The 16,832-nt window shown below is 37.7% G+C and overlaps 1 protein-coding gene across 5 annotated transcripts in view; it reads left to right on the forward strand.

Annotated features, from left to right (window-relative positions):
• The window catches only part of CACNA2D1 (calcium voltage-gated channel auxiliary subunit alpha2delta 1), a gene marked incomplete at both ends in the record, with an annotated part of 399,650 nt that overhangs the window by 176,259 nt on the left and 206,559 nt on the right, over positions 1–16,832 (forward strand). For all 5 annotated transcript variants that reach the window (XM_080618635.1, XM_080618636.1, XM_080618637.1 and 2 more), the window contains one exon: positions 10,132–10,191. In XM_080618635.1, the coding sequence (XP_080474761.1) occupies positions 10,132–10,191 (60 nt within the window). The remainder of the gene's footprint in view (positions 1–10,131; positions 10,192–16,832) is intronic.

Here is a 16,832-nt window from a genome sequence, read left to right on the forward strand (position 1 = left end):
TTTCAGAGAACAGTTCTTACAGATCTCAGTGACCTTGAAAGATACTTAATCATTTTCTGAAATGTTTAATATATTAACATGGATCTTTTAATAGCTATCCCGATGGCTATATAATTAATAATTATATCCCTTTGGTGGACCTGTGTCTGCGTGAGAAATGATCACAATGACTAAAAGTGTTTTATGTCATAAGTTCAGCAACCGTTGCTTTAGAACCATGCATCTATATTAGGAAAAAACTTGCCTTTGAGAGAAGAGTGTGTCTGAGTATACACAGACTGGAAAATACTACAGAAGCTGAATGGACTGAGGAAAGGTAAAAGACACTGGTTTTAGCATTCAGCCCTTACATTTTTCTCTACCTTTAATTGCAGAGTGTTTTTACATTACAATCTGAAAGAATTTTCTGTTGGAGGGTAAGAAAATAGTATATACTGTAGTATGTATAGGGAAGGTTTGGAGTGCAACACCTCTTCTAAAAGATATTTGAGAAAGTTTAGAAGCAGCATGTTATTATGCTCTATTTAATAAAAGAGAAAATAAGGAGCTCTGGGTATCTTGTTACGGCAATGCAAAGCCAGGTGTAGGAGCAATTGAGGCTTTGGTGTGTTTCCAGCATGGCTGTCTTGACTGACATGTTATCTCTGGGAAAATAAAAGACATTTTTAGAGTTTACCAGTAAGTCATTTTCCTTTGCACTCATTTTTTCTCCAGGACTCACAGTTAAGCTCTTTTAATTTCTTTTGACTAGAATTGCTTCCATTAGGGAAATGTTGCCTGAAAATAGCATGCAGTATTAATGTTTCATTTGTTTCTGTTCTTGCCAACAGTTACATGTTTCCTTGGCTCTCACCCACTGACTGCTGATGAGATCAAGTTGATTATTCAGCAGCTATAGCCTACCACCTGCTCAATTTTTTTTTCCTTGACATGCAAAGCTGTTAATACACTGCCTTGCCATGTTAAAGTCACAGTTGTTCTTCAGCTGTGGGTTTGGTATGTATATATATATATATATATATATATATAAAAAATATATAAATATATATGTATTTATGGAGAGGATTCATTTGTTAACAGACTTTTAATCAGTCAGATTCAGATTGATTCTGTTTCATACATCTGAGGACCTAAGAGAAGATGCTGATTTTTATTGTTTTTTATTTTAATTTCACTTTATGGTTCTACCATTCAAGCTCTGAATTTTAATTATGAATGAAGTTGTATGTTTCCTGGGTCCATGTCTGGAAACTTTATTTCAGTGCAGATTTCAGTGTTATCTCAATTTTATTATAAATCATTAACTACTTTGGACTTCATCGGGCTGGTTAAGGTTATGAATGTGTATTAATGAAATCAAAAGATTTAGTCCCATTCCTACAGACGAAGAGATCATAATGTTCTCTGTTCAGTCTTGTTATTTCTTGAAAGTCTGGATTTTGCTCTTTATATAAATATCTATGCAATTCTGAGCAAGCTTAAAGCTGTATCTGAAGATCTGATGATGTGGCCAAAGGGAAATTTGACTATCATTTCAGCAGAGACTAAATTGACAGGTTTCTGATCTTCTTTTGGGATTATAGCAGCATTACATCTAACTGTCTTTTGTAACACACAAAGTGTGAGTAAATCCAGAACTGATTACTGATCTTTCAATGTAGCGTTTCATACCTGGTTACAGTAGTTATACTTAATTATAGTGAATATATAGAGTTATACCTATGTACAATGAATTACATTAATTAGCAGATGATATTTTAATATCATGATGATAATAAATATACAAATAATGATAATTTTAAACAAAAAATACTGCAAACAGTAACTTGAATATTTATTCAATATATATCAAATGCTATCAATTTATATAAAATGTATATTGATACAACTTAATATATTGTTATTGAACTCATATAAAGCTATAACATTCTGTAAAATTTATTGTTCAGTTTGACTATGCAATGAGGCAAAATAGAGCTGCTCTTGCATCCCCTATTTGTTTAAAGGTAACTGACTCTTAATAAAGAGGTATTTACTTGATTTGTTCTTTTTCCTACTTTTCCTTTTGAAATAAGTCAGTTGTGTACATATTTCAGTTGTTTGTTCATATTTGGATCCTAGTCAGATTTTTATGGAATTGCTGACATGTATAATTTTTAAGCAGTGAAGGTTTGTACTTTCGTCGTGGTTTAAACCCTGTCATCAAGTTAGCCACACAGTCTCTCTGTCACTCCCCCCTCTTTTCTTCTCCCCACTCCCAGAGGGATGGGAAGGAGAATCAAAAGAATGTAACTCCCATGGGTTGAGATAAGAACAGTCCAGTAACTAAGGTATAACACAAATCACTACTGCTGCCACCAATAATAATAATGATAAAGGAAATAACAAAGGAAGAGAATACAACACCTCACGACCTGTCGACCGATACCTTGCCCCCACCCAGCAGTGATCTAGCTCTTCCGGGTAACTCTCAGTTACATCCTGGGCATGATGTGCTGTGGTATGGAATACCCCTTTGGGTAGTCTGGGTCAGGTGTCCTGTCTCTGCTTCCTCCCGGCTTCCTCTCCTCCCTGGCAGAGCATGAGGCTCAGAAAGTCCTTGGTCAGAGTAAAGATTCTGACCAGCAACCAAAAGCATTGGTTTTATCAGCGCTGTTCCCAGGCCCAAAGTCAAATCCACAGCGCTACACCAGCTACTTAAGAAGGAGAAAAAATGACTGCTACTGCTGAACCCAGGACAATTTTGGTTTTTTCTTTTTTAACTGGACACTGGAGATATTAAAGGAGCTGTGAAACAAGCTGAGCTGCATCTAAGTTAAAGTTGGGTTTTTTCTTGTAAGTTAGAGGAAAATTACATTGTTGAAATTTTAGAACACTTATTTTTGAGTAGGTTTGTTTTGATATTTCTAAAATAAGTGTGTATAGTCCTGATTTTACCCTTGGTTGCTAAAAACTGCACATACACTACAGCTGAAAATCAGGGTAACAAGGCATTGCCTACTCAATATACGTGTCATCTTCCAATCATGTCTGTGAAGTTTCTAGCTCATCTGTGAATCTTGATAATGAGTTTCCTAAGGCAGACAGTGAACTGGAGCTGGTGGTGTAATGGAGCAATTGGCAGTTTCAGTCTAATGGTTTCCGCGTGTGTCCTTCACTTTGAGCTTGTTTGAAAATATAACACCAATGTGACTTGCATTTAAGGCATATGAATTACTAGAGTGAAAATGTAATAAGCTCTAAGGGTTTGAAACCTTTGCAAATGAGAAGGATAAATTACATGTTAAAAAGAAGTAGTCTCTTGCTGTTTTTATACACCACTCTAGCAAAATTTCACTGCTGGATGTCAAGATGCATTTGACAGACCATTTCTTACTTCTCTTTTATGATAGTTTTCTTCATGCCTGTATTATCTACAGTTCTCTATCTTACTCTTGTCTACTGAAACATTTCTTGGCAATATCAAGCTGTCATTATATTGCCCAGCTTCTCAACTCCGACAATTGCAAGCATCCTAGACATATATTCAGATTTGAGAACTGAACCTTCTTCCTCCCTCCTTCTCCCCATAAATGGGGAAAGTGTAGAATTTAACAAAATGCTGCTTCTTTACCTTCTGGTGAAAATTTCCTGCATTCCTTGTTGCTTTTTAATAATAGTTGAACATAGTTACTTTGTACACTTATTCTGCAGCTTATTAAGTTTGTAGGGTATTTCACACAAACCATATTTCATACCTCATGGACTGGACTAAGTGCTCCAGTGATAGAAGACAATTTTGTGCTCCCTCGGGTTGTCATTGTAGCTCTATTTGATTTGTCCTATTCTCTGTTACTCAGAAAGGTGCCCTCCAGCAATGGCTTTGCACCTGCAGTTCATTTATATGATAATTTATCAGATAATTTGATACCATTAGCTAAATTCTTTAATCCACACAATAAGAGAAAGAAAAAAACAGGAGATAAGACCTCTTTCTAATTCATGTTTTAGAGAAGAGCTGCTTTTATTTAGTGAAGTATTACTGTGCCAAATGGTCTTTTTGCTTTATCCTTTTTGACTTACCTGAAAGTTTTGTCAGAGATAGATGACTTTATGACACAACATTTTAGATGTCAAAAGCCACATGTGATCTATTAATGTCAGAAAGCATTAACTTCACCTGAAATACTGTAATCTCAAGAAATTTAGTTAAGATTTTGCTTCCCATTGATCTTTTTTAACCAACGGCTTCCTGCATGACATCCTTGTCTCTAAATTGGAGAGACAACAATTTGATAGGTGAAGCACTTGGTGGATAAAGAACTGGCTGCATGGCAGCATGCAAAGAGTTGTGGTCAATGGCTCAATGTCCAGCTGGAGACCGGTAACGAGTGGTGTCCCTCAGGGATCGGTGTTGGGACCGATCTTGTTTAACGTCTTTGTCAGTGACATGGACAGTGGGATTGAGTGTGCCCTCAGCAAGTTTGCCGATGACACCAAGCTGTGTGGTTCGGCTGATACGCTGGAGGGAAGGGATGCCATCCAGAGGGACCTTGACAGGCTTGTGAGGTGGGCCCATGCCAACCTTATGAAGTTGAACCATGCCAAGTGCAAAGTCCTACACCTGGGTCGGAGCAATCCCAAGCACAGCTACAGGTCAAGCAGAGAAGAGATTCAGAGCAGCCCTGCGGAGAAGGACTTGGGGGTGTTGGTCGATGAGAAAATGAACATGAGCCGGCTTCAGTGTGCGCTCGCAGCCCAGAAAGCCAACTGTATCCTGGGCTGCATCAAGAGGAGCGTGACCAGCAGGTCGAAGGAGGTGATCCTGCCCCTCTCCTCTGCTCTCGTGAGACCTCAATTGCAGTATTTTGCACAGTTCTGGTGTCCTCAACATAAAAGTCCAGAGGACGGTCACGAGGATGTTCAAGGGGACTGGAGCAGCTCCTGTATGAAGATAGGCTGAGAAAGTTGGGGCTGTTCAGCCTGCAGAAGAGAAGGCTGCGTGGAGACCTCATAGCAGCCTTCCAAGTATCTGAAGGGGACCTATAAGGATGCTGGGGAGTGACTCTTCATCAGGGACTGTAGTGATAGGACAAGGGGTAATGGGTTAAAACTTAAACAGGGGAAGTTTAGATTGGATAGAAGGAAGAAGTTCTTTACTGAGAGGGTGGTGAGGCACTGGAATGGGTTGTCCAAGGAAGCTGTCAATGCTCCATCCCTGGTGGCGTTCAAGGCCAGTTTGGACAGAGCCTTGGGTGAGATGGTTTAGTGTGAGGTGTCCCTGTCCATGGCAGGGGGGTTGGAACTAGATGATCTTAAGGTCCTTTCCAACCCTAGCTATTCTGCTCCATTCTATTCTATTCTATTCTATTCTATTCTAATTTAAATTTTAATTTTTATTTTATTTATTTTATTTCATTTAATTTCATTTCATTTTGTGATTATTTTAGGTCTTTTGCTTTGGAATTGGAAAACCACTAGAAGGGTAAAATTTCTCTGTAAAGAATTAGCCTGACTCTTCCTTCACTAATTTAATGAAACAATAGGAATAAAAGTTGTCATGAATCGTAAAGAATGATTATCACTGCAGTTGTTAACAGAGAGAAAACCTTTAAAGCTCTTTCTTCTAAATTTGTGGAAGATGATAAGAATTCTTTTCCATTACATTTCTTTTCCATGAACATGACAGCCTTCTGTTGGAAATGAGGTCATCTTCTTAAAAAACCTGATAAAGTCTGAAATAAAATCACTGGTCATGTGAATAAAGCAGAAATGCATTAAACAAGCACTCAAAATATGGATTCTTTGTTTATTTTTTAACTTAAATTGAATTTTGTAATTTACAGCTGGATTAGGAAAAAACCCCAAACCTATTGATTTATATTATTGGTAATGGTTGGGAGTGGAAAATGACATTTGAGGTGTTATTTTGAATTGTGGTCCAGAGTATAATAACATCAGCTTTCTTTGTTTTTAAAAAGCTGATTTCTGATTTTGTTAGATTATGTGTAATTTTAGTCCAGTAATCTATAGGAAGAGTGTTTTCATAAATTCCACAGTGTCAGTAGGCCTCTAACATACTCTTCTTCATTATGATTCCTCTCCCGCCTCATATAACGAGAGTGAAACTGGCTCCAAAGAGTAGCTGGGGAATATATCATATGAGGTCTATGTTGCATACAGGAGAGCAATTATAAACACACTTTTTGTTTGGGATTTTATTTGCTTCAGATTTCCCCATTAACAGGCTTCAGATCAGATTGCCATCATGTGGCACAGCAGGTGCTGGAATAGGAGAGAGGCTGTAACACTGCAGTGTAAATACATGAAATAAAGCCATGCTACAGATCTTAGAATCATAGAATATCTGAAGTTGGAAGGGATCCATCAGGATCACTAAGTCCAGCTCCCTGCTCCTTGCTAGACCACATTCATACCATATGCATATGGAAATCCCGTAATATTGAAATAGTGTGTGTTCAGTAGGGTTAGGGATAAACACAAACCAAAATCCTACTGTTGGTCACCATCTTTTAAAATCTGTGTAAGTATTAAAATTCTGGTTACACTTATACTGAGGATGACGGCATGTACATGATGGAATACAGCAATGTATATGAAACAAGTTCTTATTTGAGGTAGGGAAATATGAATTCTCTTGGAAACTCGTGCTACAGTGTTACTGATCAGAATCCTTTTAAAGGCAAATAAAAAATTACTTACAGAAGTGCAAATGCATTTCTTTTCTTTAAAATTTTGTTGGTCTGTATTAAAGCTGTCGTGAAATCACAGTGCCAGTCTTCCATTGTCACCTCAGACACTTTATCCCAGTCTTTCCAAATTTTTTCCTCATATTTCTCTCTCATATTTTATGTGCAATTCATAATAATCTACAGAAGAACAGTATTAGTATTCCAGATACATATATGAAAACTGTTGTCAAAGCTACTTTTACAATATTCTTTGTGGTTTTTACACTGTTCAGGCAAGAACAGGACTGAATATTTGGTTTGTGTTTTAAAATCAGGACTTGAAGTTCATTGTATGTGTCTACATTGTGGTATTTAAACTTGATATTATGCTCTCCCTGGGTATTTGTCTTCCTAAAATAACTTTAAAAAATCCATGGATTTGGTATTTTAGAAAGCTTTGTAAGGGTATTGATGTCTCATAACTCTAAGCTTACACATTCTGTAATAGCTTGATATACCAAGGGGTAGTGAAATATTATTTTCAAGATAAAATACTTAGAGTGAAAAGCACAAAAAGAAGATTTTTTTCATTGTACTGAATATAATTGTAATTGGGCCATCAGCTGACAGAATTCTGTGCTGGTTAGGAGGAGATAAAGATACGACATGTGCACAAAAATGACGGTTGGAAGATGAATAAGCCTTCTAGGGAGCTGATCTTTAAAGATCAGATAAAGATACTTCAGGTCTCTTTCTTGTAGTCTGTGCTACATCAAAGGCTGTCTTTCCAGATGACTTGGAACCTGGGGACAAGACCTTCAAAATGGACAGTTTTGAGGTTGACAGGCAGCTGGGCTTTGGGGTTTTTAGTTTTGCTTTTTTTTTTTTTTTTTTTTTTTGTTATGTGAGTGTGTAATCTCTTTTGTAATCCCTTTAAAAAGTAAAGAAACACTCATAGGCTGATGGACTAAATAACACTTGCATCTTATATATCTTCCCCCATAACTGTTTTGCTTTAAAGGCAGCTATTCTCGTTGAAAGGTTTAAGGAAATCAAGTGAAGGTAACTCTTGACATCTTCCCAAATTTGGTCAAAAATACTTACTTGTGGATTTAGAAAGCAGCAAGGGAGAGAGAAGTTCTTACCCATTTAAAAAAGTTGTGGTGTTTTGTTTTGTTTTTTAAAAAGGGGCAGAAATAATTGTTGAATCTAGGAACATCTATTAAGCAAATGCTTGTTTAATCACAATGTATTCAAGCACCTTAAACCTGACATGCTACTGTGTCAACCACAGTGGCTGAATCTGGCATCAGCCCCTGTGATCTCTTACGTAGAACAGCCATATCAGAGCTGTCAGGCATCCTCCAAAAGCATAAGAATAGATGCTCCAGCACCTTGTTAGCTTTTGCAGTCCTCTTTTCCTGGTCATGGTTTCTCAATTCAGAATAATCTGAATTTCATTGCCTTCATCTGAGAATCCTTGCTCTTCAGCAGACTGCAGGGCTTTTTAAAAATACCTTAGAATCATAGAATCATAGAATAGTTAGGGTTGGAAAGGACCTTAAGATCATCTAGTTCCAACTCCCTGCCATGGACAGGGACACCTCACACTAAACCATCTCACCCAAGGCTCTGTCCAAACTGGCCTTGAACACCACCAGGGATGGAGCATTGACAGCTTCCTTGGACAACCCATTCCAGTGCCTCACCACCCTCTCAGTAAAGAACTTCTTCCTTATATCCAATCTAAACTTCCCCTGTTTAAGTTTTAACCCATTACCCCTTGTCCTATCACTACAGTCCCTGATGAAGAGTCACGCTCCAGCATCCTTATAGGTCCCTTTCAGATGCTGGAAGGCTGATATGAGGTCTCCACGCAGCAGCTCTCCAGTATCTGAAGGGGTCCTATAAGGATGAAGTAAGTACCTTGAAGTAAGTGAAGTGAAGTACTTACCTTGAAGTAAGCCAGAATGTGTATGTTATGTGTTAGTTTTGTTCTTTCTCCACTTAAGGTGATGTGAAATAGAGCTTCATACGAGGACTGAAAACATCTCATAGCTTTCATCTCCACAGCATAAATACAGAGACATGGAGTAAAAAGTTATTAAAACCTAATATGGAGAAATACTGGTTTGCATGTTTGTTTTAGAACCATTTCTGCTCATATTCTTACATATACAAATATGAATCTCAGCATTTAGTATTTGCTAGAGAAGCCTGTGGGGAACTGTGGTGGGTCACAGTGTTAGAGAGATGTTACCTGATTAAACCCTCATTGTAATGAGAGGGAGAATGGGATGCGTCAGGCGTCAGCTTGCTGTTGTGATGCTCCTCTGTTGGTGTTCTCCAGAGACTCTTCCATCAAAACAGGGAAGGCAAGACCTGACATTTGCATCTCTCAGATGTAAGCAGGCATGATTTCTTTGAGAGAGATGAAAAACTAGTCTCTCGTTGTGTCACCAAAAAGGGCACAGGCGTCTTGAGTTTGCTTCACAATCTAGCTATTTTTGACCCCAGTCTGAGGTAGAGGTGGGAGGCTGAGGTGAAGTTCTGACAGCACCATCTCTTCCATTCCGGCTTACGTGAACTTTCTAGTCTACTCCTTTTAGTTGTTAGCAAGAGCTGACAGTTGACTCAACTGAAAATGTGACTTAGACCAATTCGTTCTGTGTAGGAGTCGGTCTGAATGTTAAGAGGATCATAAGGCTCGCTGCACATATTGTTACACAGTAAAGCGTTTTCATCCCTAGCTATCTGGTGGATATTGTCAGACTATTTCTGTTGGAAAGTGACCATGACTCCCCAGAAACACTTGCTAATTTTTTTGCTGGGTTATAGAATAACTTAGTAATAAAATTAAGTAAGTCACTCAAAAATTAGGAGATGCCTTGAGTCTACATGAACTACATTCATACCAGGTAACTACTTCTGCAGAGGGATCTGGCTACTTTTCAAATAGGTGCTTGCCTTCAGGGCTCTGGCATGGGTGATGCTATGAGCAGTTCAGCTGGAGAATATGCAGGACATGGCAACTTCTATATGCAGAAATAAACTTCTCACAAGTGTGGACAAACAGCTTTTTGCAAAGACATGCCACCAACCCAATGGATGTCTCTGTACAAGAGATTGATTTGAAAGAGCATCACTGGATCATTCTTGTGCACTGCACTTTGCTTGTCATGGAGCTGAGGACAAACTGGATTTCTTTTCAATTATTTAAATAGGAAAAATGCCTTCTAAGAGGATGCCTGTTACTCTCCAACAAAAAGTAACATTTTTGAGATAAGATGGTGCATCTTTACTCAAATATACATAATTTCAAAGTGAATACAAAAAAGTGTAGATTTATAGAAATTTTATATAGAAATATATATATATAAAGAAAACCAAAAGAAAGATTTTGCTAAGTGAAGAATCAATACATACTAAAATTTATGCCTTTTCTCTCTTTGGTCTCCAGCGCCTCGCTAAAGAAGCAGAAAAGTACCAAGCATCACATCAGTGGAGGGATGAGTTTGGAGTAAGTTTCAGTTTTTCACCTTTTAACCTTCTTGTATTTTTCCTTTTTGAAATGTTAAATATAGTCTTACAAACATGCTGTTTATATATACTCACCACAGAAGGAGTCATTGACTATGAATGGAGATTTGGTTTTATTCAGTAAACAGAATCAAAGTCTGGGTGTCTAGAAACTAAAGTAGGCTTTTAAATTCAGAAGGTCATAGGGGAGTGTTGTGGTTTAAAGAGCTTCACAGAGAGAGGGATGTAGATCTGAGGTGTATAGAAGACATCTGTTTTTGGCATAACTAGGACTGATTACAGAGGAGACATATGAGTGATGGTTAATATCAGTTAAAAGTGTGCTACTTCAAGCACTGAAACACAGAATCATATAAAAGATTTTTACAAGTTGTTTTTTGCTTATATGGTAGAAAAAAGCTTATATGGGAAAAAAGCTTAATACAGAAGGATTTGGTTATCTACAGGACTACGTGACTATATTGGGAATCAGAGGCTATTTTTTAGAATCCATCTTTATACTTTAATAACTGCATCTCTGCGATATTCTACTACTGCTAAAGGAGGCCCTAATCCAGTAAAACACTGAACTATCTTCTTCAATCATTTCAGACTTTACTGAAAAACAAGTTACGTGATTGTAAAATGTCCAACATTAAATCTTTATTACTGAGCATGCCAAATTAATATTGTGCTGCATAATTATAAGCCTGTTAATTTTAGACTACAGTTCCCTGCTGTGTCAGAGTCGTTTATTATGTCTTCATTACCTGTTTCTTCAGAAAATATAAACAGGTGGTGCTTTTACATGATGTTGCTACAAACCTAGATTGTGTTTGCACATCCACTAGAATCATAGTGATGCACAATTAAATGCACAACAGTTTTCTATAACATTGTTGTGGTTTAACCCTAGCTGGCAACTGAGCCCCACACAGCTCACTGCCCCCCCAGTGGAATGGGGAGAGAAATGGAAGAATAAAAGTGAGAACACTTATGGGTTGAGATAAAAACAGTTTAAGAGGTAAAGCGAAAGCTGAACATGGGTAAAGCAAAATAAAGAATTCATTCACCACTTCCCATGGGCAGGAAGGTGTTCAGCCATCTACAGGAGAGCAGGGCTCCATCACATGTAATAGTTACTTGGGAAGACAAACACCACCACTCCAAATGTCTCCCCTTTCCTTCTTCTTCCCCAGCTTTATATGCTGAGCATGGCACCATATGGTGTGGAATATCCCTGGGGTCATTTGGGGTCAGCTGTGTGCCCTCCCAATTCTTTGTGCACCCCCAACCTCCTCACTGGTGGGGTGGTGTGAGGAGCAGGAAAAGCCTTGACTCTGTGTCAGTACTGCTCAGCATTAGCTAAAATATCCCTGTGTTATTAGCACTGCTTTCAGCACAGTTACAAAACACAGCCCCATACCAGCTGCTATGAAGAAAATAAAATCTATCCCAGCAAAAGCCACCACGAATGTCCTTTCTGATCCAGTGTCTCTCAGACACTTGGACATCTGAAAACGAAGAGACAAAAAAAAAAAAAACCCAAACAAACCAAACACCTAAAGTAAGGCCAAATAATTCAGGCAAGAACAACTCACATTTAGGAGCGTAAAGAGTGTCTAGACGTGGCCTGAATGCTTTTAAGTGGGCTCTCAGTACAGGCACAGCTTCTAATGCATGCTAAAAAAGCACATATTCCATAGGGGTGCAATAATGAGAATGCTACAGCAACCTTTACTGCTGATCTGCCTCTGTTTTGAATAGAAAACAAAACCTGCAAGTTTGATGGACACAATGCAGAACAGTGTGAATACACTCAGATGCTCTTTTTAATCATTTTGCTGCTTACTGAGCACACTGGCATCACATCAGCACTGTCTCAGCTTTTGGTTTTCTTTTTGTCTTTTACTTGCAGTAGAAGTTAGTCATACTAGAGAGGCTTCTGGTCTTAACAGAATTCATTGCCATGGAGTGATCCCAAAGTAATTTTGAAATGTGATTTTATATTAATGTTGTGGCTCGGGCAAAGACTATGGTCAGAATTAAAAAAAAAAAAAAGAAAAAGCTGTTGGATTTATTATAAAGTAACTGCAAACTGAGCTTGTGCTTTACTGACTTGAATTTGGATGGGAACAGTGCACACTATGTAATAACCTTGACATTAGGTTATGCAATTAAATTTCACATAAATGTATTAAGCCTCTTATAATTTAATTTGTTCCATTTTTGCCAGTAGTAATCTTTCTTCTGTTCTGGCCTACTTTTTAGCAAATGCATGTTCAAATGAGTTTGCACACAGATCTTTATGATAAACTTAATTTTCATTGGAAGATTCATTCTCTTAATAGCTGTGATGGAAAATAGAAGATATACTGTAAAACTTTATGTGGATGAGGGTTTGTGAAGTACTTCTGATAGTACTTTACACATTATGATGCACATTATGAATGGTGTGCATCATGCTGTACGAGGTTTATTTCTTGTCCAGGATTTAGTTTTGGGTGATAAAAGCCCTTCTAGCAGCATTGCACGAGTCACTGCAGACAGAAACTCTTTGGGACAATTTATTTCTGCTTCTAATGCACTCACAATCTGCAATGTCCTTGACAGTCAAATTGCAGTTGAATACTAGGATAGAGTTTTAAGGAGAAAGTATCACCAACATTACTTCTGGGGATGTATATATGGGCTTCCTTCAGTGGAATAAATCCAAAAGAGGAAGGGCAAAGAGGGCTGGTCATAATACCAAGGTCTCTACAGGGTATGTGTCAATCAAAAGACTGCTAAAGTGCCTATTCTAACACCTTATTCAAAATATGAGTATAATTTTCAGCAAAAGAATCATGTAAATATTAAAGATTGTTAAAGGTTTTATTTGCAGGTTAATGCTACAGTATAATAAAAATTCAGTATCCTTGGATATGGTCTTCTGAAATTATCTAGTACAGGGAAAGAATCTAAGATCCAGATTTGGTCTCACAGCCTAATTTTTCTTATTTCAGCTAATAATTTCATGTAAAGACTGTCAGAATTGTCTAAAGGAGAGAATTTACTTGCTTTTATAAAAAAAAAGTTGAGACTAAACCACTGATAGAAACACAAATCCACATTTAATAAAATCCACTCATCATTGGTCTCCACTTTACATCAAGCCATTGACAAGTTGAATGCAACCATTGAGCCAATTCCTTATCTACCAAATGGTCCACTCATCAAATCCATGTATCTCCATTTTAAAGGCAAGGATGTTGTGTAGGATAGTACCAAATGCTGTGCACAGGTCCAGCTGGCTGACATCAGTCACTCTTCCCTTCTCCACTAATGCTGTAACCCTGTGATAAAAGGCCAACAATTGTGCCAGGTGCCATTTGCCCTTAGTGAAGCCATGCTGACTTCCTGCATGACGTCCCTGTTCGCAATATGGCTTGGCATAGTTTCCAGAAGGATCTGCTCCATGATCTTGCCAGGATCAATAGTTAAAAAAAAACAAAACACAAAGTTTTGAAATTTTACTGAGTTTTTTTTTCTGAAATTATATTCATGTTTATCAAAACTTAAAATAGCCATGAACATAGAAATGTCAGATTGATATTACTTTGAACCTAGGAAGCTGTGACCCAGAAATTCACTGAACAGAGAATATTTGGTGTTAGATAAAGTATTCATATTCCTATCCTTTGGTCCCGTTGCATAGCTTTCTAAATACACAGATTGACACTGAGGGCTACATGTGTTCTTTTAATTAATATATGAACACTTGTCAGGTGCATATTAAATGTCTTGAGAGCAGAAATGAAAATGTAAAATGAGTTAATAACATGTGTCTTATATCACAGTATGCTAGAGATTGGAAGGGACTTCAAAAGATCATCCAGTCCAGTCCCCCTGCCGGAGCAGGAACACCTAGATAAGGTTACACAGGAATGTGTCCAGGCGGGTTTTGAATGTCTCCAGAGAAGGAGACTCCACAACCCCCCTGGGCAGCCTGTTCCAGTGTTCTGTCGCTCTCACTGAGAAGAAGTTTCTTCTCAAGTTTAAGTGGAACCTCTTGTGTTCCAGTTTGTACCCATTACCCCTTGTCCTATCATTGTTTGCCACTGAGAAGAGCCTGGCTCCATCCTCATGACACTCCCCCTTTATATATTTATATACACTAATAAGGTCCCCCCTCAGTCTCCTCTTCTCCAAACTATAGAGACCCAGCTCCCTCAGCCTTTCCTCATAAGGGAGGTGCTCCACTCCCTTAATCATCTTAGTTGCCCTGCGCTGGACTCTCTCCAGCAGGTCCCTGTCCTTCTTGAACTGAGGGGCCCAGAACTGGACGCAATATTCCAGATGCGGTCTCACCAGGGCCGAGTAGAGGGGAAGGAGGACCTCTCTCGACCTACTAACCACCCCCCTTCTAATACACCCCAGGATGCCATTGGCCTTCTTGGCCACAAGGGCACAGTGTTGGCTCATGGTCATCCTGCCATCCACTAGGACCCCCAGGTCCCTCTCCCCTACACTGCTCTCTAACAGGTCGTTCCCCAACCTATATTGGAACCTGGGGTTGTTCCTGCCCAGATGCAGGACTCTACACTTTCCCTTGTTATATTTCATCAAGTTTCTCCCTGCCCAACTCTCCAGCCTGTCCAGGTCCCGCTGGATGGCAGCACAGCCTTCTGGCGTGTCAGCCACTCCTCCCAGCTTAGTGTCATCAGGAAACTTGCTGATAGTACACTCAATTCCCTCATCTAAATCGTTGATGAATATATTAAATAATACTGGTCCCAGTACTGACCCTTGAGGCACTCCACTAGATACAGGCCTCCAACTGGACTCCGCCCCATAGGCTACAACTCTCTGGCTTCTCTCCTTCAGCCAGTTCGCAGTCCACCTCACTACCTGATCATCCAGACCACACTTCCACACTTCCTCAGTTTAGCTATGAGGATGCTGTGGGAGACTGTGTCAAATGCTTTGCTGAAGTCAAGGTAGACCAATATATATATATTATATATAAATATATATATTATATATATTTATATATTATATTATTATATTATATATAATTATATATATTATATATAATATATTATTATTTAATATTATTAATATTATTAATAATATTAATATTAATAGTAATATCAATAATATTTAATTATATATTATATATTATATATTATATATATAATTATATATATATATATATTTACCATTAGCTTTTAGCTAAGTGTCAGAAATAAAGACCATAATGGAGTTTGGTATTTTGCATTGATAATTAAATAACAAAATAATTTTGACAATTAATAAGTATTTTACTAAAATGTACAAAATTATTCAAAGGAATAGTTATTAAGAATAATGAAGAATACTGAACGTATTCTGAGTAAAAAAGGAAAAACATGTTGTTTCCAGATTAAGCACAAAGTAATTAAGATATCTGAACTATAGTTTACATCTACAGCCTAAAATAAAACTTACCTGTTAGAAAACTATTGAGTTTTTGGAGAATATTTGTGAAGTTTCTGAAGGCAAATCCAAAGAGTTTAGCATCAGGCAAATAAAGAAATGCCGTTCTCTGCTAACCACTCCATCAGTATTGCCCAATTCCCTAGCTGTATGTTCAATTAGAGAAACGAAATGTACATAAATGTTTTCAGATTAATGCAGTTACAAATCAGAGGTACAAACCAGTATTTCAAAATGAAACAGCCATGTCAGACTGAATTTTCTTGTATGCTGCAGAGTGAATGGGGGGAGGTTTTGACACTTGTGATGGTCCAGTTACTTTTCTGGCATAGAGATGCATGAAAAAATGTGAATTGGAAAAAGGGGGAGAGGATTCTTTATGAAATAATTGCTGTTATTCCCCAAATGGATCTTCCACAATTACATTTGATACCGCATTTGATTGCCTTGCAATGGCTGGTTAACTAAAGCAATTTTGTTTTCAGTTGGGTTGCAATATTAATTGTACTTACACATGTATAAACATAAGGAATATCTCATTTGTATTTTAACAAGGAATGTTTTATGGATGGCCAATTAGCATCCACTTATTTATATGAAGAGTGAAACCCAGACTATTAGGAATTGTTTATCAAATTAAAATGCCACTTGAAAAAAAAACTTTCAATATGCCTTATCTTTTAACCAGTAATGTCAACTTATATTCTTCTGTGCAAGTGATGGTTTTCTGAGTCCATGGTATTTCAGGGACAGCATTTGCTATGATGGATAATGTGTAAGCTGATGTTTATGTACCAACTGCACTTAGAAGTAAAGCCAAAAGGTCATGGAAATACTGCTTTGAAAATATGATTTTTTTTTTTTTTTTTCCCCTAGTAGAAATAGTGACTGCACAAAACTGTAGTGAAAAGTAGCTCAGCAAAGAACTGGAAGATAAAAAGGATAACTGAGATAAAAGAAATCTCGCATCATAAGAATTGATCCAAGAGGTGACCTGCAAGATCAGAGCAGTACTTGGCATCACTCGGTGCTTGCAGTTTCTTGCAGATTGAAGATTTTCAGGACTGTCTGTAATTTTTTGTGGATGTTAAAATACTAAAACATTGGATCTAAAAAGCTTCAACTGGAAAACAAACAAACAAAACACCAAGCTTTCAGCTTTAGTACTTTAATTACTGCCTTCTA

The sequence above is a fragment of the Psittacula echo genome (genome assembly GCF_963264785.1).
Source record: "Psittacula echo genome assembly, chromosome: 1".
NCBI lineage: Eukaryota > Metazoa > Chordata > Aves > Psittaciformes > Psittacidae > Psittacula > Psittacula echo.